General features: G+C 39.9%; 1 protein-coding gene across 3 annotated transcripts in view; it reads right to left on the bottom strand.

Annotated features, from left to right (window-relative positions):
- The window catches only part of FXR1 (FMR1 autosomal homolog 1), a 37859-nt gene extending 16997 nt beyond the window's left edge, over positions 1 to 20862 (bottom strand). For 2 of the 3 annotated variants that reach the window (XM_068406742.1, XM_068406741.1), the window contains exons 1-8: positions 20749 to 20862; positions 10800 to 10852; positions 6511 to 6604; positions 5184 to 5255; positions 2837 to 2985; positions 2293 to 2386; positions 1284 to 1400; positions 1014 to 1184 (exon numbers count right to left, since the gene is read on the bottom strand). In XM_068406742.1, coding sequence (XP_068262843.1) covers positions 1014 to 1184; positions 1284 to 1400; positions 2293 to 2386; positions 2837 to 2985; positions 5184 to 5255; positions 6511 to 6604; positions 10800 to 10852; positions 20749 to 20799 — 801 coding nt within the window. In that variant the 5' untranslated portion in view covers positions 20800 to 20862. The remainder of the gene's footprint in view (positions 1 to 1013; positions 1185 to 1283; positions 1401 to 2292; positions 2387 to 2836; positions 2986 to 5183; positions 5256 to 6510; positions 6605 to 10799; positions 10853 to 20748) is intronic. The other variant, XM_068406740.1, reaches the window with a different exon arrangement.
- Between the last annotated feature and the right edge of the window lie 4362 nt (positions 20863 to 25224).

Genomic DNA, 25224 nt, shown 5'->3' with positions numbered 1-25224 from the left:
CGATTCTTCTTCATGAACTGTGAGATGTGATTTACTGGTAGTATTAGGTCAAAGAAGGATCTGTTGCTACCCTGATACCCTGGAAGTGTTTAAAGGTTTCCAAAAAAAAAAAAGGAGAGAGAACTTCAGATACTGAAGAGTAGAGACATTTGTCCTCCCCTCAGCAATATCAGCTTCATCTGACCCTTGTATCACAACCAGGTTCTATTCCTGACATGCATGGAGTATAATACAAGACCACAGATTCTTGAAACAGTAGACAACTGAGGATTTCTAAAAGCGTTAATACCAGAGACTCAGGTGTTAGTGGCTCCTGTAGAGCTGGTAACATGGGATAAACACTGTCAAGTAATGTTCCAACAGGGCCCTGGTGACAGTGGCATCTTGGTCACTACTCTCCTGCCTCCTAAATGGATCACTGTTTTGGTCCAAAGACCAGCTGCATTTAAAGGCTCTTGTGAGATTTAAAGCACATCAGCTAAGAGTCACACACATGGAATTAACTTGGACCAAACCAGCATTATGTTGCCAAAGCCAGCATTAAGTTGTCAAAATAAGAGGGTTAGAAGCAGCATACATGCTTTAACGCATTTGGCTAGGTCAGAGGAGCAGACACCACACCGCAAAACATACAGGAACTAGAAAGGGTGGAGAGGGAGAACCAACAAGAACAGCATATACAGTCTAAGGGAAAAAAATAAATCTGTGATCAAGTAAAACAGCAGCAAATGATACTTCTCTCTGGTTGACTGAGATGTATAGTGCAGTTACAGAATTTGTGCATCAGCACATGGACTGATTAGGACAGAACACATCTTATGGAGGTTATCACTACAATAAAGTCTTGTATTTCAAATACACATAGTACAAGCTGCCATAGTGTGAACGCGCACATAGACATTCAAGACGACTACTCAGCTACTTCCAGCTGGTGCCTGGGTACAGCTCTCACCACTCTAAAAGCAGATATAGAGCGAAATGCTCATCAGATTCATACAAAGTTTCCCCCTTACCTCTCCATAGATTCTGAAAGTACCAGTATCCTCCTCAAGTTCAATGGCAGTAACTCCTGGAACCTTTCTGGCTTGTTGTATGTTACTGCCATGCGTTCCTATAGCAAGTCCCATTAAATCTTCTCTGACTACAAATTCCTCATGAAATGCTGCAGCAAGCTGTTTTGTGCACTGAAGGGAAAACAAAGTAAGATTCATCCACATGCGCTCAATGTAGTGTACAGTTACGCGCTCAGTTTCAAGCCAGAAGAATTACAAGCTATGGCTTACTTCCAAGTGTTTTGTAGCCTCTTCGTTTCTGGACATAAGCATAAGTTTGGTACGAATGCTGCGCAAATGCATGTCACTCAATATATTCACTCTCTTCACTGTTGCTTCACTGGCAGACTACAAAAGAGAAGGAACATGAGGTTTCATTTTTTTAAGCAAATCCACATTTAAATAGGTTCCTGATTTATCCTTTAAACTAAATCATAAACATGACCTAAATTTCCAGTATTTACGTGGACATTATTCTTCCTCAAAACAAAGCATGAGAAATGCAGCACCACCTCTGCAAACCAACAATTTTCTATTCTCACTCACAGTATATTTGACACTAAAGATTTTGCTGCTGGATATACACAGTAACTTTTTCCCCTTGATGTTCCCCAGACAAACAAATTAAATATCATTCTACCATATACACACTTGTCACTCACTGTCTGAATGGCAGAGCTAAGGAAAAAAGCAAGAAAAACACAATTGTGGAGTTTAAGGTTCAAGCGGATAATATTAAGTAAACAGAACTGTGAAGAGAAACTAATGCTGGGAAAAGTCTATTAATAAGAGAAAACTGTCACAAAAGAATCCAAGTGAACACTTCCTTAACAGCTATGCTGAACTGGTGCAGTTCTTCATGTAGAAACCCAGCTGTAGGTCAAAGCGCACAGTGCAATACAGTACAGGAGGAAATCTACTGCTCCAGAGCAGAGTAAGCTTGAGTTAACTCTGAGCCACCTGTTCAAATCAGGGCAATGGCACTCAGTTGTGGGTGACAAAAATCAAAAACAATGAGACTGAAAGCTGCTCCTAAATTTAGGCTGTACGCAGTGCAGTACTCGTAGCCCCCCCAAAAGGCCTACCCCCAAAGATTAAATTTAAACATATCTACTTATATTAAATTTACACAGCTTGACAAGTTAAGCCATTTTCCATACAAATACACACCTGGCTACATAATTTCCATAAACAATATACTGAAAATTCATGCAACATTTACATAGAAATAATTAATTACCAGTATTATTAGTTGAGCAGTTTCAGCATGATAAAAAATTCGACATGCTCCCACAGCTTTCTTGAAATCTTTATGTGCATTTTCATTAGCACACCTAAGGAGACAGAATGATTGTGATTTCAACAAGCTGCATCAAAACAGAACACGGAGTCTCACTATCAGAACCAAGAATGTTTCAGTAGTTTATAGCAAAGACTGTTCATAAACTCCCATTCTCCCTAACCTGGTTCTAGAGCTCACTTCTCTGCGGACCGTACGCCACCATGGTTACTGGGCAAGTCTCACTACCAGAGGCCCACTGCGAGTGCATCACCTGTATAAGCCTGAAGCAAGACCTGAAGCTCCCCTCTCAGAACTTGCTTTTTGTCCCCACCCCAAAAGCTCAGCGGAAACCCAGTCAGTAGTTTCCTAAACCAGCTACTGCTGCCATAGCCACCCTTAAGGTTCTTCATGAACCTGTAAACTGGCCTCTAAAATATAAGCCAAATGGGGTTTTCCCCCCAAACACAGTAAATGCCTTATTAAAGTGTGCAGGGCTACTCACGCATCTCTCAGATCTTCAGGAACATCCACTGTGCACTTAAAAAAGGTGTTCTTTTTGACAGTTTTATTTTGATTCACAGGTCGGAGTCGTTCATAAGTGACAATTTCATTGTAAGTGGCATCACAAGCAGCATATTCAATGACATAAAACTATGGGGAAAAAGTTTTTTTAAATGGTAACTTCAGTAAGGAGCATCAAAGACATAGTAACATTACCAGCATCACCAAGAAAGTACAAAATATGAATATATAGACTAAAACGTAAATCTGAATTGATATAATGCTACAATTCTACACAAATGAGCCTGGACATATTTCAGTACCCATCTGATACCTCAGTGCAGTCAGGGCACTGTATCAGCATAATTTCAGTCCCCCACAAAAGCATCTTTGATTTTTCTCATGCCCATCCCTCTTCAAATACCTACTTTAGTCCAGTTCAAGTTCCAAACTTCAAAATGTTTACTGGATCTCTAATTCTAAAAAATACCTAATAGAGAAGCAAACATAACTCATTCTTCCCAGAAATATCTGCTCTGCAACAGTTAAAAAAAAAAGGCAAATCCACTGATTCAATGGGCAAACTACATGTGAATCATGTAAGATCAAAAGGAAAATAAAAATTCAATATTTTACTAAAAGCTATCCCGAATTTACGAAGGCAAGAGAACTAAGAAGATTTAACAGCTACCAGTAACCTACTCCTAACACTTCCACCCCACACATGCAAGTATAAAGAAGCTTGTGTGCACAGTATCCCCGAAGCCTGGCTTTGGGTTAGGGATGTAGCCTTCTCCTATCCTCCCTTCCACCTCTATACACTTTAGCAGTGCAGCAGTACTTTCTCCTCTTCCTCCCTCAAAACTTGTATCTGTTGTTGCCAAAACATAGAATTTACTCAAGTATCAGGAAAAGTAAATCACCGAGGTCGTGACATACTTTTCCACACGCTATTTTCCAATTTCAAGTTTTAAGTTGAGCTTAGGTACCATCCTAATCACATAAAGCTGCTTTGAAATATCACAAAACAAGTTAGGTAATAACAATGAAAAATAAATACTAAACAGACAACTAAATTTAAGAGGACTACCACTATATGCTTTAAAAAAATTAACTCCTATAGTTAAGGATAATTCTGGTTACCAGAACAGTCACAAAGCTAACTATCATCAGATAGATGGGTTGTTTGTCAAATTTCACATTTACTTTGAGGAAAAAATTTTAATATGGAGCCATGTTAAAGACTATTATAAAGAAGCCAAAATTGAACTGTGAGGGGTTTTTTTGGGGGACAATTCCATAAAATAACTAACTTGACAATGCTGTATAAAGATACCAGCCATCTAAGGATGAAAAAACATTTTTTTTTCCCTGTCAAAAATACCAGAAAATTAAGAACTGGATAAAACTGGATTTAAATTCAGAATTCAAAATTTTTCTTTTCCAACTTTTTTTTTTTTTTAAACAAACAGCATAGCAAGGTAACTGATAGTAAAACTCCATATTCCTGTGACATACAAGAGAAGCAGATTAGCCCCAAATGACAAACTCTATCATTTAAATTAGTTTGTCTGCTTTTCTCTCATTTTCTTAACAAGCTGTTCATCTACAACGATCAGGACACCAAATCTTCCTTTGATAACTGTTTACCACCACCTTGCCCTTACAGAGCTCAACATCAGTTACTATTTGTTGACAGTTTTAGAAATCTAATACAGTAGACGCATCAAAACACAAGACCCTTCCTACTATGAAGTTAAATTTTCTTGCTGTCATTTCACAAAATAAAGCTTTAATGAGACTGTATCAGACACTGCCATAGCTCTATACACTTCAGTGTCTGAATCTACAGGTTACCTTGCAGCTGCAACTCTGTCAACAGTAAAATAGAAACTTGCCATATGTAAAAGCAAACCAACCAGTGTCTTTCCACTACACTCAGTAGAAATACATACAGAAAAAAAGAACCCACAGCAGCCACATCAATAGCTACAGCATATTTATGGAGTTTAAACAGACTTTAACCACAGGTGAAGCATACTGTTTTACTTAATTTTTACCACCAAGTTAAATTCACAGAGTAGGTTTGTTAAAAGTCCTGTTCTCATGCCTGCATACAGTGCTCCAAGCAATTAAACTACTAATAATGGAAGTGACTCGCTCAGCTATAAAAACACAACCCTCAGCTATGTAATGCAGCATAGGTCATTCCAAAGGGATCTCAACTTATAATTCTGTTTTATCTTGGTTTTGTACTTGTAGTACTTTATTTATTTATTATTCCACCACAAAGACCTTTCATATTTACACTATTCAGCATGAAATCAGCAGGTTTTAAAATAATTTACCTCTCCTTTCATCATTCGAACTTTTGCCAGCCACCAGCCACAAGGTTCTTGGTCATTTGCTCTAGAATAAACCTGAAAATGAAAGTAGTAAGAAACATTGAAAGCACATACAGACATAATTCACTTGTGACATCCCAACTTCTCTAATTGTCATTAAAATGGAACAGTATTCTACACAAAAGTAATTTTTGTATAAATTATGTGGCCACGTGTTTCTTGCACAAATTTTTATTATTTTGCACTACAAGGATTGTGAACGGATTTCTTTTGCACACATTACTGACGATTCAATCGAAATTTCTAAAGGAAGATAAAACCTTGGCTCAGCACTTATTCAGGGGCAATTCCTCACTAAATTCAAACATCGTCTTCACACTGAAAGTTCACACAGAAGTAACTCCACAATGAAGACTTTTTTTGTCCTTAGCTTACTTGATGTACCTAGGACCACTGAAAGGAACCAAGTCATCACATGACTACATATTCCGTATTTAACACACACTACCAAGTTAATGCAAGATCAGATGTAGAACAGACAACCTCTGAAACTTTCGTTTTCCTCATCTTCTCTAAGTTTCATTTACACCTTATACACTTCTGACAGGCCAAAGTCATTTGCATGCAGACTAAACACGAAATTTTGCAGTAGCAAGGAAGCAGAAAATAATCCTTTATATTTAACCTCTAACAAAGCCAACAAATAGCATGTATTTCAAATAAAATAGCAGAAAACCCCAGCACCTATGCTACATTGTTTCTTAGATTACTAACCCAAAACTATAAAGGTATCCTAAAGAAACTCATTACTTTTATTTTAAGGACAATTAAAGTAAAAAGCAGAAGTTAAACTAATGATAAAATACCACAAAGAGCTGGGAACAGAACATGCACCTTTTAATTTCCCAGTTTAACACATAATTTCTAATTAGCACTGTTTCTCTGTAAAACAATATAATTCACACAATTTCCTACCAGATTGTACCAGATATTTCATGTGGATCAGAACTCTTGTTATTGGAAGAGCTTTATCACATCTTCACATCAAAACATTTCCAACAGTTACATTTCAGACCAAAAATGAAAATTACCTAGTTTTGTTTTTAATTCTGAGACATTCTCAGCTATTTTAAGTTTTAGATTTTGAGAAAGTTCCATTGGTAGTTCTGTGACAAAACTGAAATGACACAGTTTCACTGAAAGCCTCATAAATCCATTAGTAGAGACAGGCTCCATTTTATATCTTTACTGTGGTAACATACTTACAATTATCACCACCTTGAACGGATAATCAGTTATGCATTAGGACAGTTCATTAGGATAAACTCACCTCCACTTCATCTCCTTCACCAATTTCTTTCTTGATATCAGGGGGTGGTGGTAATCTGACTTCACTAAAGGGTACCTGGCGCTCTGGTTGCCAACTGAAAGTTAAAGAGACATTACACATTATTTCTAGAATTTTCCTGTCGTTTTCTTAGTTTTATTTTTAGAACTCTTGAGTTTAGTTAAAACTCACTCTTTCCATAAAATCATTTTTCATCATTGCTCGAAAGCAAACCTTATAAGCAAAGGAACAAAATAAGCCTGTCAAGACAAAAATAATATTTGGGAAGATGTTTAATGACAAAACAATTTTAAAATTAACTGAAAAATTTAACTTGACTGGGTTCACTAAATGGCTTTCATAAAGCCCCAGGGAAAAGATTATTAGATGATGTACTTATAATTCTACTGTTCAAGTCATAAAGCCTTTATACAGGTATAAGCTTATCTTGGCAGTCCACCATGGGGTTCATCCATTTCTTCACCTCATACTTAGTATTTCAACTGCTTACCATCGATGTTTTAAGTAAATTTGACTCTGATTGTTAACAAAACTTTACATTTCTACCTACAAACTTGTTAACACTCCCAAATAAGTGTCTGGCAAACAGATTCAGTTCAAAACATACCTTTTTATCTGCTCATCAATACCAATTATTACAAGGCATATAAAATTAAAAGTTTACCTTGTACAGAAAGGCTATTTTACCATGGCTGGCTCTACAAAGCATTTTACTTGTAGAAGTATATTTTAGGCACATTTTACGAAGACTACTGGAGCAATTCACATCCTCTGCGTTCTCCTGAGATTTCTTTCCCTTCTACTCTGTGAATGTCACACAATACCATCACCTGTTCCTCACTCTTTTAGTCAGAAACCCAACTGAAGGCTCTACACAGCCCGAAATAAAACCACGGGAAAACACGCCCCCAAAAAACCATACTAACTTAGAATAGCTGAGGGACTTCTGTCAAAGCATTCCAGTGCCATCATTCATGCCCATCTTAATCAAAGCTCACATCAGGTACAGACAGGATCCAGAACCAACTTGTAACAGTAAGGATTACTGGAAGTAATTTGTTTTGCTTACTTCTAATACATGCAGACAGAGCAGCCTAAGTTAGCAGAACAAGTCTCAGCGTTAAGAGCAAAGGGCAATTCTGCAACTTTCTACAAGATGGATACATTTGTGTGTTTTCTCTGAAAAGACAGCTTATGCTCAAGTACTTCACTTAATAAGATATGAGGTATCCATATAGTTTTGCTCTATCTATTATTATAGATTTTATTTTTCTTTTAACTATAGTTGAACTTTGAAAAACAAGAAAAAAAACCCTGACTATCATGGACAGCTTCTGTTGAAGTTGGAAGGTATTTTGGCCATAAAACATTATTTAAATCTCATTCTATTTCTGACAAATGGTGAAGGGGGCTGGCAAAAATCACTTGCAATTCAATTGCTCTTGTTGCAACTATAATGGTCACTAAACTCAGGGTTTGGGTTTTTCTGTCCCCTCTCACCTTTGTGAAGTTATTACTCTCACACGTGCAAAGGCAAACAGTAAGACTCCAGGACAAAACACATTCCCTAAATTATAAGGTATATAAAACTTCAGTCTAGAAACAGCGTGAGCATAATAATCATAACTGAATGACAGGATCAAAAATGTTGCAAACTCAAATGAACTGCTTAAGTTCTCTTGAGAACTTGAACTGTGCCTTGTAGTTAAAGAATTCAGCAAACAGTAGCTTACAGAAAGCTCCTATTATAAACTGCCCACAATGACACGCTACGATTGAAGAGACCTTGTACCTTCAATAAAACCCGCTCAAAGTTGCAGCAGGCTAATTTTGGTTCCATCTCTAATCACCTAAAGGAACTACATCCACTAGAAGTGGATGGGCCAATAATGACTTACCCCTACCAGCTGCAAGATGTTTTGGTATTTTTTAATAAAACACTGGAAAAATGCACAGAAAGCTTGGTTTCAGAATATGAGGAGTCAAAGTTTTGATGCAAAAAGACCAAAATTGGAGCACCTCATTGGTGAAATGCAAAACAAGATATTTTAAGAAATGACTTGTGACTGGCTACAAATTACCTACTAAGAGGATCTGACAGAACTGACGCCTAATAGTCATAAGGATTATCCCCAATATCTGGCACAAATTACAAAAAAGGGAGGTGCTTGCTTGCTACAATGGAGAAGTCTTTCTTTCAATATGGCTGCTTCAAACTCCAATGGGCCTATATGAAATTGCACCTCAAGATACAATTTTCTGTCTTATATAGTAACAAAAGTTTCCAGTTCCTGAAGATTCTGCATTCATTCTCTGCCTCCTTACCTCCAAATAACGTCTCTTAAAAGAATCAAGTGTATCTATCTGCCCAGAGATAAATTATTGCTATGGCCACAAAACCATCATTAGCAGTCTGTGCTAGTACACCAACTTTGGGAACCTGACAATAGCTGTACATAAAGACTGGTTAACAATGGCAGCAAATGCAAACTGACAATTTAGACTGCCTTTAGCAGAGTAGGTGTGTTTACTTTGTTAGTGCTGATCGCTATCACAACAGAATGATGCATTCAGGACAGGACACTCACCAGCTTCAGTTCTACTAAAGCCCTTATGAATTAACTCAGTAAAAAGGTTAATAATTTATTAGATTTACATCACAGAATAATTTGACTAGAACTGTATACACACTTCTTGACAAGACCTATTTTTGGTCAACAAAACACTCAACATATGTTGCAGCCCATCCTTTCTGGAACATGGCTGCTGCTGCCAGACCTTCTGAAACACATGGAGACATGGATATTAAACACTAGAAATGTGTTTGCCAACAATTAGACCCCTGCTGTGAACCACAGGCACTTCCTTCAGCTTACTTGGTTTCTGACATCAAATTATATGCTTTGAAGGCAAAGAGCCTCCTACCTTAAAGAAAATTAATACTGATGTTGAATATGAAACTGAAGATTTGTCACATCTCCTTAGACCATGGATAGGATGACCCAATTTATTTTTCCTTTTTATTGAGTTTTGGGGTGGGGGTATGAAAACCTAGGAGACAGTAACAACGTCCATAACCACCACAGTAAGTGTTAGTACAAATTATGGTTGCCACGTCATCTTCTAACTATTTTTCATAAAAGAAGGGCTAGAAAACACAGGTTAGAAAGAAACAAAGACTGAACTTTGCAGGGTAAACCCTAGGATTACTTCTTTTCCCCTCCGGATTTATTTTTATACATGTGTATATATGTCTACACACACAGATGTACACACATATATGTATACACATACACACCCTAGGATTATACATTCAGGATTATAAAATACTGTTTACAAACGCACACTTGCATGCTCCCTAGTATTACCTTTATTATCCAGCAATCTTTCTCAAAGAAAGGCTCAAAAACTAATCTACACTTTGATGCTGGCAGAGTTTAGTAACAATTTTCACATCAAAAGCTGACACATTTTTAGGATCTCCACATAGCAACTGGAAAAGAAACAGGATGTAGCTCCCAGAGTATCTTAAATTAGCCCTGGAGTCTCCCAGGTAATCCACGGTGTTATCAGTCTGAACGCTGAACAACAAGTATTCATTTGTACTTTACTATCCCACGGATTATCTTTGACTTGCCACTACAAGTCCCCACTAGCATTGCTATGTTTATATATTAAATGAAGAGGACCTCATAGATAATTCTTTCTCTAGATTTGCTTACAGTTTTGCACTCTTTTCCACTAAAAAAAATCTCGGTCTTTAGATTAGATATGTATGTATACTTATATTCTTAATAGTTCAAAAGAAAAATCAATCATTCTCAGGATACTTCTATCTATTTCTCTCTGGCTGAGAACACTGATCAGCATTCCTCAGATTAGACATATAGAGAATTGTTTAATTAACAGAAGTACTTTGGTATTTTCCATCTTTTTCTGGTTTACTATAAGAGTATCAGGCCTCTGCCACTGATTATTATTTTAATTAAATTTGGCTGTCATATCTATGGGCATCACTAAAGATACCAAGAAATCATAGAAATGTAAAGAACTGTGTAACTGGTGAGCTGAATTCTGATACAGCAATTCAGGAAGGTAGTTCATGGAGACTGTGAACACAACAGAGAGCCTGTATTTCTAGAACTGTACCTTTCTAATGAAACCTACTTCCTCTTAATGTCAAAACAAACAAACAAAAACACACCACCAAAAGCACAAAACCGAAATAACAACTTAATACTCAAATGATTTTTTTAAAATAAAATACTTACTTGTTTTCAAATGCAACTGTGAGTGAGTCCTCATGAACATCTTTGATAAATCCCTAAAACAAAAACATGATAAGAATGTTATAAGAATGCATGTGAAATCCAAACAAGGCAGCAATTTCAACACAGCCTGAAACTAAGCCAAACAGCAGACCACCACTAATAGTACGAGTCCAATTTAGGAAAGTTCAAAGACACGATCCCACTGTTTGTGTGAGGTCACTGATACTCTTAGTTGGCTACTCTAAGAAATACAGTGCACAGGGATTGTTTCAAATGACTGCTCAAATCAGACTAGCACATTTACAACTGAAAACTCGTTATCAGAGTTTATTTTATCTACAGGTGTGCACAACTGTTTTACAGGAACAAAAAGAGATACAGGCCCAGGGCAATTAATACAACTCACAATACAATGGCAAATAGCTGTGAAGAGCACTATTTGCTTTATAGGTGTTCTTCCCAACACAAAACTGAATCCCAAACAACCGTCCTTCAGAACTGTATGACAAGAAGTTTGGATAAAGTTTGGCAATACAGGCTGCCACGAGCTAGCGTGGTATCATCTTTCAAGTACCAAATTGGGGACTGTGTGAGGCCAAACACCTGTAGGACAGGACCTCATAGGAAAACAGAGAATACAATATTTCAGGTTTTTTTGTGTCGCATTATTATGATCTCAGGAACAACTGAGGGGAAATCCCACTTCCCTTCCTTTCTTTTGAAAAACAAAGGGCTTTCTTTAGGGGGCACTGATTATGCCAAAAACCCTAAAAACAAAGAACACCTGATAGATACAGCTGCATTCAAGTCCCCATGCAGAAACCAAGTCCCTAAATCTCTTGGTTAAGGCAGACAGGCACACTGCAAAAAAAGCAAAGGGACAAGAAAGATATTTCAAACTACTCTTGCTTTTGCTATAGCCTGGTATTTGCCCAAGCAGAGGAGGTCAAGGAGGAACCCACAGTTTTAAAGGAGTAAGAGCTGCATAGCTATGTTAAGAGAAGTTCCAGGAAATCTGCTGAATGGATTATATCCACTTAAGAAACTGCCAGCTGAGGAGGATGAAGAATGTATCAGCTGTGGTTGGAGCGACCAGCCCACAGAGGTATTATGTGTCAGCTCAGGGAAAGATAAATTTTGACACAGGAGATCCCTCAATGTAACGACAGACAGTAACGGATATAAAGGAGCACACACTGACAGCTGCTTGCAAAGGGCCTATATAACACATCTCCTTCCACCTGAACTCGTACTCAGGCAATGCCATGAAGGCATTTGCTCAAAATCTGCTTTTCTGCTCCCAGAGCTTCACTCAAAACCTTCTGCCAGCAACACAGAAGACTGGTTCTAGCAGAAAGCATACAGGTGACCCCGAACAAAGCAGGTCACCAGAAATCACCTCACTGAACCACCTAGTGTGTTCCTAATAAAATAAACTCTTTCAAAGGCCATCCTGCCACTGCAAGGGAAGGAAAGCAAATCTCTTTCTTTGCAAGGTAAACAACTGAAACAGTTGGCAATAAAATACACCCGTAATCAGAGACCTTTGGTTTCAAGGAAGTTTCTGGACAGGTAAACTGGACAGGAATACTGAAGCTATGTCTGTTTAAAGATGTAAAGAGCGTACAAAATTTTACCGCCTGAAGTACACGTTCGCTAGCAACTGAGGTAAAGCAGAAGTTTTACTAAATTTATGCTACCAATGTCTCCTTTAAACACGCCCCAACACGGGGATGAATTAACATGGCATAAAGTGCAGGAAATAAGAGTTGTTCTACTGCAATTCATTCAAACTCTATCCAGGGACAAAACCCCAACTCACTGCACGGTGCACCAACCTCATGCAGCCCAACACTCTGATGAATGACAACTTATCAACAGAAAGCAGTATTCACAGAGATGTAACTCCCTACTACAGACAGCCATTTATCTGCATTCCAAGAGTCTGTGACTCACTATTAGTCTTTGCCTCATTATGCTGCTTTAGTTCATAGCCGAACCTTACCTCTCACTTACATTGTTACATGCTCTCATAGTACTCAACATGGGGGGAGGTGGAAATAGATATTTCATTTCTAAGGCCAGCCTACAGTAACTAACAATTTATGCTGCAGATCTGAATTCAGTTATCTTTCTGTTGTTTAAAAAACAGAACTTCAGAATCAATAGAGATTCAAAGTCAGGTACCATAAGATACCTGAAGAACATTCAGAACATAATGCTCTTCAGAGTTTAGAAAATCCTCAATCCACTGACTAGCTGCTGATTTCATTAATAGGACAACAGAAGTGGAAAAAAAGGAATCCCAACTGCACTGACTTCACAGGATTTCAGACAATTAGTCCATTACTAGGTGAAGTCTGATTTTCTGTGTAACAGTACAAACAGGTTTAATATTCAAGCTAACATCCTGCTGAAGAATGGGAAAGCTGAAGTGGAACAATAATGCAGACATACAACTAGCAACAGGCTAACAGCTGACACTGCACAAGCGTCAGCTGCATAAACAGAAACACTGAACACTTTTAAAAATAAAATCGAAAGTACAAATTCCAACACAGAACCTGTACATTTTACAGCACCATGTGGGTTTCAGGAACTCCTTCATACAAGGAAGTCTTTCAGTTCAAAGGGTGCGCACTGCTCTTCCCATACGAGGATATACTGCAGACTCATGGCTAGCAGACATGTATGCCGTAACTTGCTTGAAATTACCTGAATAGCATTTTCAGTTGGCATTCTCAAACTCTTTCACAGTACAGTATTTATATATTGGAAACACTAAAAATCAAATATAACATTTATCAAGTGTGCACTTCAGGTCACAAATGAACATATGTACAGCACTAACTAAAATTACATAATTATTTAAATAATTATATTGTTTTGAGGCCTGAAAAATGTCTGATGAGAGTCTAATTGTACAAACACAAGACTAATAGTGAAGGAGCAACATAAAAGTAAAAAAATCCCAAGTATAGTTCTTCCTGCTATTATCAATTTCTCTACAGCTGTGGGGAAGAAATCCCATTTACAGTAACTGAAGCACAGCAGTCTATGAGGTATTACAGATCGCATGGTTCATTTGTAATACCACTAGAAATAATCAGAATTCAATATAGGTTTTAAATACAGTTTTATAAGAAATTACTCTATTACTGCCAAGAAACATGCCAAAAGTATCATCAAAACATATGTCAAAAGTAAAACTTCCTGCATACCACCTTCTTACCTACAATCCTGACCTCTACTATAAGCATTATCAGCTGTCACTTACAACTTCAAGATAAAAACAGAGAAATAGATTTCAGGCACGTCAGGATGAGATTTAGTGTAACTTTTCAAGAAGGATTCCAAGAGCCTAGCGACTATTTTTTAAAAAAAAGGTTTTACTAAAACCCTGTGACGTTAAGATATTTTGCAATACAAAAAAAATATTTTTACATTAGAAGTTATATTAAATCCTATAAATTCACAAGGACTTCTTCAGAAAGTGCGAGATGAACATAAAACAGAAAAGTAAATATTGTGGTTTTCAGCTAGGAATTCTGAAGCTCTTTATCAGTGAGGTAACCTGTATAAATAGATTCGTACTCTAAGCTTGCACTAGTCATGTCTGATACTGTATCAAAAACATTTTCTACTCAATTAAGTAATGACGCATCATCTTAACTTTTGCTCAAATGAACAAGGCACTCCATTACTGAAATTCAATTTACAGTGTTGCCTAAGATAGGTAATAGCAATATCTACGTTCGAGATGTTCTATATTCCTTGCACATCATTCCATGTATCCTCATTCCAAACAGAGGTGATGAGCCGAGCTAACAAGAGACCACCAAACACATCATCAATAAATATAATGGCATCAAAAACACAGTGATAACACTATTATCAGCAAGTAAGCTTACTTATAACATTTGTGTGTGTTTTACACCACATGCAAAACTGGAGGGCAGAAAGGGAAGAAAAATTGATGTGACTTCATCTTGCCAGACCTCTGATTTGGACCATCCAGATATTAGTGTCAGTCACCCAGTTTACGCTGTGAGCTGGATCTCTGGAAGTCCATGTATGCCCTGCTTGCTGCAGCCCAGCTCACGAGGCTGACAGGAGACTATACTGTACTACAGGCTATTAATGTCGTGCTGGCTCCCCAGGCACTTCGGTACAGACCTGTCTCTGCCACTCACTTGGCAGAAGCCAGGCTCCCAACACTAGCACCTGTAAAACAGGGGGTAACATCACTAGGACTCTTGCCTGGGTTTGAGATCAGAAATCCAGCAAATCTAACACAGGTCCATACCGTGCTAAGTACGAACAAAAGGACAGGAAACTACGAACAGATCATTTGCCACCAAAATCACTACAGTTGAGACTTCATCTCGTAACACACACGCTCTCTTTCCCTTTTACCTGGGTTTTGCTTATGGATTTAGGATTAGGATCTCCTGACAACATAAACAGATTAAGACTTACTGAACTGCCCTTACAGTGAACTGTATGTCTCTGTATATATACACTTCTTTTTTTTTTTAAATCCAGTTCCAAGCAAAGTCACAAAATCTGTATAACAGGCAGATGTAATCCAAGTTCCCTCTTCATCCAGCTTTCTTAAGTTTATCTGACCCCCAAGTAGGATGGTCCAATCTAAAAATGAGGTGCTGTTAGTTTAGCTGCAAACATTCTTTCTAGTGATAGCCACTGTGTTGGCTTTTGAGTCACACATACCTGCACACTAAAAACTATACTAAGATCACCCTACCCACTGCTGAGCAAATTGCAAACAGTAAACGCTTTGGCATCTGGTACCATGGACCATTTCTGAATCAGTAACATAAAGGTCAGGAAGCCTATATCCAATTACCAATCCTTTCACTCCTTTCAGAAGCAAGAACCGTTAGTAGTTTTAACTAACATTCATACACAACTGCTTCATGTAACAAATACATCCTTCAGTAATAATTATTTAATGTATCTCATGCTGACCCCCCCACGGAAAAAAAAAAAAGTAAAAAAAAAACCAAAGCAAACACAAAAAACTTGTAAATAATCAAATCACTGGGCAAAAAAGACTGAACTTCATGAAGTATTTTCATTAGAAGTGATTAGCTGCACCTGCTTATACAAGGAATTGACAAAAGCAAGCAGATCTAGCTTGCCGCAAAACACAAACATTACAAGCCGCCACCAGCTAAGAAAGATCCTGAACTATTATATCAATTTTAGCAATCACAGTTTAATCTATGACATCACTGCTTATTGCCATTCACAATCATAATTATCGTATGTAAATTCAAAGCTCCTTATGACAGCTATCCAAGAACTTCAGCCCTGAATCCCCTGGTCTAAGTGACTCACATTACTCATACTGCTGCCTCCATACGCATATTCCCAAAGGGCAGAACTTGGGACAGACACCCTCCGCCGATTAGGTACGACAGCGATCAATAATCCCTGCCTGTGGCACCTCCCTTTTATCAGCCTGAAAGGGTCAAGCAAATGGCTCAACAGCAATAATGACTACAGATACTTCTTGCACCAGTCTACACAACTTTCAAGAGATCAATAACAACTTTAAATATCTGAAATTTCCCACCCATTAGGGCTAGATAAAATAAATAAATGCTAACCATTATAAGACAGTTGAGATCTTTAAAGAAAAAAAAAAAGTCATTCCGTTACCATGTTTCCTGGTGTAGTAATTGGGTACAAACAGCTGTGTAAGCTATACTCTTAATGACAAGTTTCCTATTTTACTGACCATCAAGCTAAAAACCATTCAGAACTCAGAACTGTTTTCAAAGCCACTAATTAAAAATTGTAAGAAAAATTTTAAAGCCTTTTTTTTTATTGATGCATAAACTTTTTCTCACACAGAATTGCTCATCATGCTTTGACACTGTACACGTGGAGAAATGCTGTGTACTTTCATAATTTTTTCCCTCAGGAATATTTTGGGTAGTCTCTACCTTGAGGTCTATGCCAACTCCTGCTACCAGTGCTTCTGTTAGTCCTGTTACCAGAACGACTGCACCTCTTGATAGAAGAACAGACCAAGAAGGAAGCACTTCAGAACCCGTAAATTAAAGGCTGAGTTTCATTCTAATTCATTTTTTAATCTATTTCATGCCCTTGCATAATCTAAATAGCTACTACTCTAGACCAGGAAGAGTGCAAGAGCACACAACACACCAGAGTCAGTTTTTCAGCACGCGTGAGTCCCTACAATGAAGAGCGCAATGGATCTTTCAGTTATTCAGATGCCACTGAAGGATTCAGGTAGGGGAAGTATCTGGTGTTCAATTTATGTACCTTGGTCTCATTTTAATGTTAAGGCCCAACCTATTTCATGTAAGCTGACACCTGAACTCATGAATAACGTGCAGAACCAGGGCTCTAATCTGCATACAAGTGAGCATACGCAGGCTGAGGGAGATACTGGATAAACAGAAGCTTTTGTCCTATTCTTGCCAAGAGCTGCACAGACACCCTCCACAACTGGCAGGACCAGAGGCAATGGGCATGAAGTGAAAACACAGGAGGTTCTGCATGACCATCAGGAAACGCTTTTTTTTTTTTTTTTTTTTCCTCTGTGAGGGTGACTAAGCATGGGCACAGGTTGCCCAGGGTTGCTGTGAAGTCACCATCCTCAAGAGATATTCATCTGGACATGGTCCTGGGCAACTGGCTCTAGGTGGCCCTGCTTGAGCAGGGGTGTGGGCCAGATGACCTCCCACAGTCTCTGCCAGCCTCAACCATCTGTGATTCTGTGAATTAGTTAATGATCTTAATGGCAGAGAATCATCATCCTGAAAACACTGCAGTCAGGCCAAGATGAGGCTGGGAGCATTCAACTTTCACTCTCTCCAACCCACTGAGAGCCCAAAGAAATCCAGGCATTTTTTGGCCGTGTCACATAAAAAAAAGAAAAGGCTACTCTAATGTCCCTAAGATAAAAACTAACCTGCAATCTAGCACTCACCTAGAAAGCATCAACTGTTCTGCTCTCAGGAAGTCCTCACCACACCTCTAATATATGCAAACCCTTAACATCAACCCTGTCCATTCTCCTCCCTGTTCCACAACACAAACCTCATCTTTTTTCGGAAGACCATGACCACTTTGAGCCCCATCGGTGCTATCTGTTCTCTAAAGACAATGGGTTCTCAATATTGTGATACATGCAAAGCCGTCTGAGCTGAAGGGAGTGGCTAAACATTGGCTCTGCTGTATACTGGTTGAGAACCTGGGATAAAATACAAAATAAATGCTGTCCTGTTTTAAAGCAAAATAAACAAAAAAAGAGATAAATTCATTTGCAGATTTATAATTAGAAGGTTAAATTTAGATCATAATATTTTTTGTACAGGGCAGAGCATAAAAAAGTTATCTTGGGGCATCCACCATAACCACAGTTACTGTCCATTGATTTATGCATCACAAAAAACATTTTGACTTGTCATGTATTCAGAAAATAATTTTCCTTACTAATTTATAGCAACCATAGTATATACATATAAATACATGTATGAAGAATTCCCTGTTAAAATTGGATTTTACTAAAATGAACAGTTATTAGAATAACAAAAGAACCTATAAAGAATATAATTTATCATGGTCATATCTCTAATACCTAATGAAAACCCCACTATAATGTTCCAACAGATTTAATCACTACTTTTGTTCTACTACAGCTAAGCTGCAGATCATATTAACAACTCATTTAAAAAATTGTCATGTAATTGTTTACATAATTATTTTGGTTTTTATCTCTGTTGGTGTAACAGGATCCTTCTCATCTCATTTACCAGGAGGCATGCTGTGCTAACGAATCTGAATTCAGACTGTTCTGAAGGCAAATCTCAAATTTCATCCCATCTGACAGATTCTGCTTTTCTCTTTGGAAAATTTTTGCCACCTCCTACGCAGTGACATAGGGCTTAGACAAGATGAGCCGATTCTCATCATCTTACAAATGCTATTATCAATGCTATCAGCGTCCAAAATAGGATACTTTCTAAATGAGACTGACATGCCTCCCTCCTTTGCTTCAGGAACTTTAAACAGAAAGTTACTAGTAGTGTTACTTAGCTCCAAAATGCACGCACCACCTCTGCCTACCTCAACAGTAAGGCTCACAAAATGGAGTCACTGACACATTTCACTGCATCTAGCTCACAAGATTCATGTTTTGAAATTGTGTTTGTTTGGTTTATTCAGTTTTGGTTTTAGGGGGTTTCTGTGCATTTTTTTTCCCCTCCACATTAACAGTCAATTATTCTGAGTTGGGGCTTTGGTCGTTATACGTCCAATCACTCTAACCTGACTTCATCCACCATGAAAGATGCCATCACTGGACTTAATCCCCATTTCATTGGTCTGAAAGCCATTAACGCCATTTTTAAGTAAAACTTCTGCTTTTGTTAGTCACTGTTCACAGGGCTAAAACATATGATGGTGCTAATCCAAGCCTGACAATTCTCATAGACTTAAGAGGAGACGTCATCGTTGCAGATTTTAAATCAGGCTTATTCTAATAAATTTTGTGCACACAGATCCCTTCAGTCCAAAAATTCAGTATAATAATACTCCCATTAGTCTCACATTCCTCTTATTCAGAAAAAATAACTAATCCATGGTTTATAAATTTGTCCAAGATCACAAGGTAGAAAATGGAAAGCTAAGAAGAATGTCTCCAAATTCTGGGCTTCCTAATGGCCAGGAGGAAAAAAAAAAAAAATCAATTCTATTTAGGAGTATCCTGTTCTAAATGCAAAGGATTCTGATGTGGGTTTGTGTGGTATTTCAAGTCCAACTAAAAATGTATCCAATTTACAAAATTTATTATCTACTGATTTTGGTAAAAATTTAAGAGGCTTACCTAGCAAGGGCATATAGCTTACCCCATTACATTCTTTCCTCATAACAGTATCTCCTATTTGTCTCTTTTAATAGCCAGCCAGTTGAAAAAACTAACTCCCAAAGTCAGCTGGTTACAATCCTTTAAAACACCAACTGCCTTTACATACTGTACAATTACCACATGACTTCCAAGCCAAATCCACAGCTGCACACAGGAAATTCAGGAAAAAAAAAAAAAAAAGGACACCCCCCCCAGCATAACACTGCATGTGCAATACCACCCCGTGTATGCAGACAGGCACAATAGCTAAAGAGAGTCCGGAGATTAAAGACTCCCCGAACACAGCTCCATTGCGTGCTCACAATACTGGCTGGAATCAGCCCTCCTGGAAAGGAAGACACAAGGCTCTTGCCATAAAAAGAGCTGGGATTCTTAAACATCTGAAGCCAAGCTTAGGGGAAAATGACTGACGGGCAACAGCTGAGAGTATTTTGCATTGATCCCGTAACATCCTGACATTCCAGGGAGGGTGATGGCGAAGGAAGCTTTCTGATGACATAAATAAACTCGAAATCTTTAAAGAATTATTTAAAATGTTTTAAAATTATTATTTTCGGCTCAGTTCACCCCATCCCACCCAAAGCTCCTACTTCTTCCAAAAATACCCTCCGCACACGCCCACCCACCCGTTCCAAAATGAAGGCTCGGCAAACCCCGTGCTGCGCATCTGCTCCCCCGGCCCTCCCGGCGCTCTCCCTTCCCGACACACCAACCTCCCCTGCGGAGCCCTTATCAGCCCGCCCCGTCACCACCTTCCCCAGCCACCGCCGCCCCCCGGCCCCCCTCCCTTCACGCCAGCCCCCGACACCCCCTCCCCGCCGCGGCCCCCTCCACCACCGCCCGCACCACACCCAGACACCTTCCCCCAACGCCCTTCCCCCCTCGCCTCCCCCTCCTCCGCGGCCCGGCGCAGGGGCTCCCCCCACGGCCGCCGGCGGCCACTCGCCTCCGGCCGGGCGCGGGAACCGGCGGGCGGCCGCCCCCCGCGCTGCCCCCGCCGCCACACCCTCCCCGCGCCGGTACCTTGTAGAAGGCCCCGTTAGAGCCGCGCACTTCCACCGTCAGCTCCTCCATGTTGAGAGCGCAAAGGACGCCGGGACGTGCTTCTAGAAACTGTCACCACGGGGGGGAGCGCTGTCGGGCTCCCCCTCCGCCCGCCCCCCGCGGGGTGGGGGCCGCTCCGGCACCGCCCCGCCCCTCCTCCCCCCGCGGCGGGTCTGCCCAAGCCGCGGGCGCGGGGGGGGCTCACAGCCGGCGGAGCGGGGCGTTGCCTGCGGGAAGGGCTGCCGGCCGCCGCCTTCCCTCCCCCCCCGCCCCGCGGGAGTGGGAGCGGCCGGTGCGGCGGCGGGGGTGCGCGGTGCCCGCCGTGAGGCGCAGGTGGCCCGGCGGGCTCGTCCTGCCCCCGCGGGAGCGGCCCCGGGTGGTAATGAAGGAGGTAGCGGCGCTGGCGCTGCAGGCCGCAGCCGGCGCTGCAGGGAAAACGCGGTGGTTTTGTTGTGTTTTGTTTTTAAAGAATAACGATTCAAAAGGCCGGGCCCTAGGGGACACCTTCCGCTCCCGAGCCGCCTCACGCGGGCTGGCTCGCCGCCCGGTGCGATCAAGATGGTGCCCGCCATCCACCCGCGCAGCCCGCTTGCGCGTTGCCGTTGCTCGGCTGTCTTTGTCCCTCCCGGTGCTCCGGCCTGGCTTCGGGGCGGGGAGCACCCCGCCTCCTGCACGTGGTCCCACACGGAGCCGACACAGAGCGGGGAAGCGCCCGGTTGCAGCCTCTGTCCTTTCTTCCTCCGTATAGCGCTGCAGAGAAAAAAAACAAATAAAATGACTGTGCTATTCGATGACCCTCACAACGCAATCGGACCCAAATCTTGCTATGAGCTCAGTGCTCACATCAGCTTAGTCATGCAGAGCTTGATGAAAGGCCTGTATCTTTGCCAAACGCATACATTTTTTTGCAATAGCTTTAAATATCAATAACTACTTTAAAATACTCTTTCTGCTGATCTTTCCTGGTAGATGTCAGCCCCAAATGAACAGGAGTACATGATGGTATTTTACTCATTAAATGTTTTCGGTTTTAGTTTCTCCGTGTTACCTCCCACTGCAGCTTTTTTGCCAGTTTCAACCATGTCTGTCGGAGGGGTGAGGATTTCGGATAACACAGGCCTGAAAGGTTTGAGAAAGCTGGGTAGTGGGTAAGGAGACTCAAATGTGCCACAACTGAAGGCAATATAGGGGTTCAATGTCATCGGCTTAGCTTGCGTGCTGCTGGCTAGCCCCTATACATGCCAGATGGTTAGCGTGCAGCTCTGGCCATTTATACTCTGCTTGTGTTGCCCACTGGGTAATTTGAGGGTATGGGGATGAGCTAGGAGGGTTCTGTTGGGGAAGAACTGAAGATCATAGGTGGAGTTGAAGTTACAGGCTCTCTGGACAGCAGAGCCTTGAGTCATTGTGGTGAAGCATGAAGGGAAATGAGACACAAATTAATTGGGAAAAAACCCCAATAGGCTTTGCTTGTTCCAGAGAACACCATGTTTTTTTCCACTCAATAAGTCATATCTGTGTTTGGCTATGAGGTAGTGTTTAGAAAAAAAAGCAATTATGTGATCTACTCTTTTCCCATGCTGTGTGCGTGGATATTCTCATTCTTGCATATTTATTCCACAGGAATGTTGGAGGGTACTTTTTATTCTAAATGTTGTTTAAATCTTCAGAAGTGACTCACAATTTATTCTAGGCCACACATAGGTAAGTGAGCCCTTCATGCAGAATGGTAGGTGCCCCCTTTCCAATTGGCAGAGGGCACTCAGGACTTTCCAAGATACAGTATGAAACCTGACTATATGAAGCAAACAGTTGTACTACAAAAATTCTATGGCAAAAGCTTACATTGCCCTAAGATTGAATAGCCTGAGGTTCATCTATGCAGCTTCCAAGACACAGACTCTCAATGTCATCTGCTAAAAAAATGTGTTTGGAATTAAAAAAAAAAAAAAGGCAAAACCAAACTATGCATGAGCTGCTGTCCTCAGGAGTGAAAACAGGACACACATAAAAAAAATTACTTCAGAACTCCATGAGGTGCCTGGGTGTCCACATTTGCAATAGTGGGGACGGTTCTGGTCAATAATGATAACGAGAACTGGTTTGAGCCAATGCAATCTGCATCTGAATTTGCCTGATAAAATTTGTTTTTCTGGAAGTGTGCACATGATAGTAGTTAAAGTGACAGGGTTGTTTACAGATGAATATTGAGGCAGATCGCTATACCTAGGTGGAAATGGGGGTAGAAGAGGGTTATTATTAGGTTGTGGGCCATAATATTGTGCAGTGCATCAGCCAGACTGGTGAGGATGATTCTATTCTAAGTTTAATTTTCACTTAATGTAAATTAGAAATAACTACTAAATTAAATTACTTTAAGTATTTACTGAAATAAGAAAAGGGAGGATCTTTACTCTTCCTCTGATAGTAGCTACTTACGAGTGTTTTCTCCAGAGGTCCCTTCCAACCCTAACTATTCTGTGATTCTGTGTGATTCTGTGTAAGGTGATTATTTTTTTGTTTTCATTTTGCAACACCCACAGTGAAACTGCCACTTACATTTCATAGAGCAGTTCTGGTGAGGGAGATGCTGTGAGTAAGTCCAGTTGAACCACTCTCTGTCCTCTGTTGAAACTGTTCGGCAACCCAGGAGGGAGAGCAAGCTTCATCGTGCCAAAAGGACAGTAAGCAAGAAGTAGCAGGGTTCTGTGTCCTTGGGGCCCTTGGTGGGAAAGAGCAGAAAAAGGGTTTGCTTATTTAAGTGAGCAAAACAAAGGGTGAAGGATTAAACACTGAAGGATTAGGATTGTTGTCTTCAAATACATCAAGGCACACAGAGGGGATAATGATCAATGAAATACTAAGGCTATAAAAGACAGAAGACAAGACTAGCAAAAAGACTCCCAAATAGGCTGGCCATCAATAAATTTAGTCTGGAAATTAGAGTTTAAAATGGAAGGCTGAGGAAGTTTCTGGAACAGCCTTTTAAAATGAAATAATGAAAGTTAATAAAGCATGCCTACTTTCAGGATGGAAAAAGCATTGTGAGCAATATAAACCATATTTTCAAGATAGGAGACTTGGAAAGTATTGATTCCAACAAATAAAACAACCACCCCCCCAATCCTTCCAAATGCTCTTGCCTAAAATTCAGGAAGTATGTGGACAAACTGGAGAGGGTTCAGGAAAACCGTGACAAGCCACAAAACCAAGGATTGAAAATGTAACAGTATCATAGCAGAGTTTTAATATTTTGAAATAATGATTTTTGGCTACAATCTGCAAGTAGCGTGGTAGGAGAAAAAATTATAAAGGCCTCTTTAGATTCCTATCACTAGCAATTTTAAAATCAAGATTGGATATGCTCTGGTTCATACAAAAATGAATTCATGGAAATCTTATCTGTGTTACTGAAGGTCAGAATGGAATTGTCTTCTGGGACCTTCTGGCATCAGACTCTGTTCATCTTACCCAAAAGCAGGCAAACTTTAGCCATTTTCAGGGACTTGGGCAAGAGTGAGACAACTATGGAATCAACAGCATAACTCCATAACAGTAACAGGGATCTTTTTAATTAAGATTATATTTAGTTATGAAAAGATGCACAAATTGATAGCCCTGTTAAACTAGTAGTAGGCTGATAGTTTATTTTTGAAAAAATTTTGTAGTTTTAAAGTAATCAGTTACTTCTATGCCAATTAACTTTAGCGTCTTTGCTGATACCAAAACAAGGGGTATTGCTGTGTTTTACTGAACTTATTCTCTACCCTTTGGTAAAATAAAAACCAGAAGCATACATTCTTAGCATATTTTGTAAAAATAATTAGGCAGAAGTCAAGGTCAACTAAATTCAGACCTGTGCCTTTACTTACAAACGCAGAGTGTAATAACCTGGGTCTTACATTGCATTCAGTGAAGGGAAATGCTGACACTTAGCAACTTGTGCCATAAAAAAATAAAATAATGATAAAAAATTAATCTAGCTTTGCCTTTAAGCGGGTAAAAAGCTCTTTGGTTCGCTTGCTCATTCTGAAATTTTGGCAGAAGGCTGATACCTATGAGACGTCCATCCAGAGACTTCCAGCTCTAGCAGAAACTCAGACAACTGGCAGCACTTAGACCCTCTGTAAATTGCTGTGCATCCCGAGTCCTCAGTGGAGACAAGCAACACAGATGAATGTTTGAAGGATATTATGAGATAAGATCATATCGTCCTCATGTCTTGCCAAATCACAAAACTGTATTACAAATCAGAAAAAAGTCTTGGAGGAGTTCTTTTGAAAAATTACAGCTTCCCAGTGGTGGGGGGTTACTCACATACGTGTATGTTTTCTTTGTTCCACATTGTGCTTGGGTAGCAGAAGGAAGTTTGTGAGACGTGTAAAATCAGCTCCAACAGACTTGTGCAAGTAGAGTGGGGGATCTACTATTTTGTCGCACAAAATTGGTATTAAG

Source organism: Nyctibius grandis, chromosome 8 (genome assembly GCF_013368605.1).
Source record: "Nyctibius grandis isolate bNycGra1 chromosome 8, bNycGra1.pri, whole genome shotgun sequence".
Lineage (NCBI taxonomy): Eukaryota > Metazoa > Chordata > Aves > Nyctibiiformes > Nyctibiidae > Nyctibius > Nyctibius grandis.
This window is presented reverse-complemented; position numbering and strand designations above follow the sequence as displayed.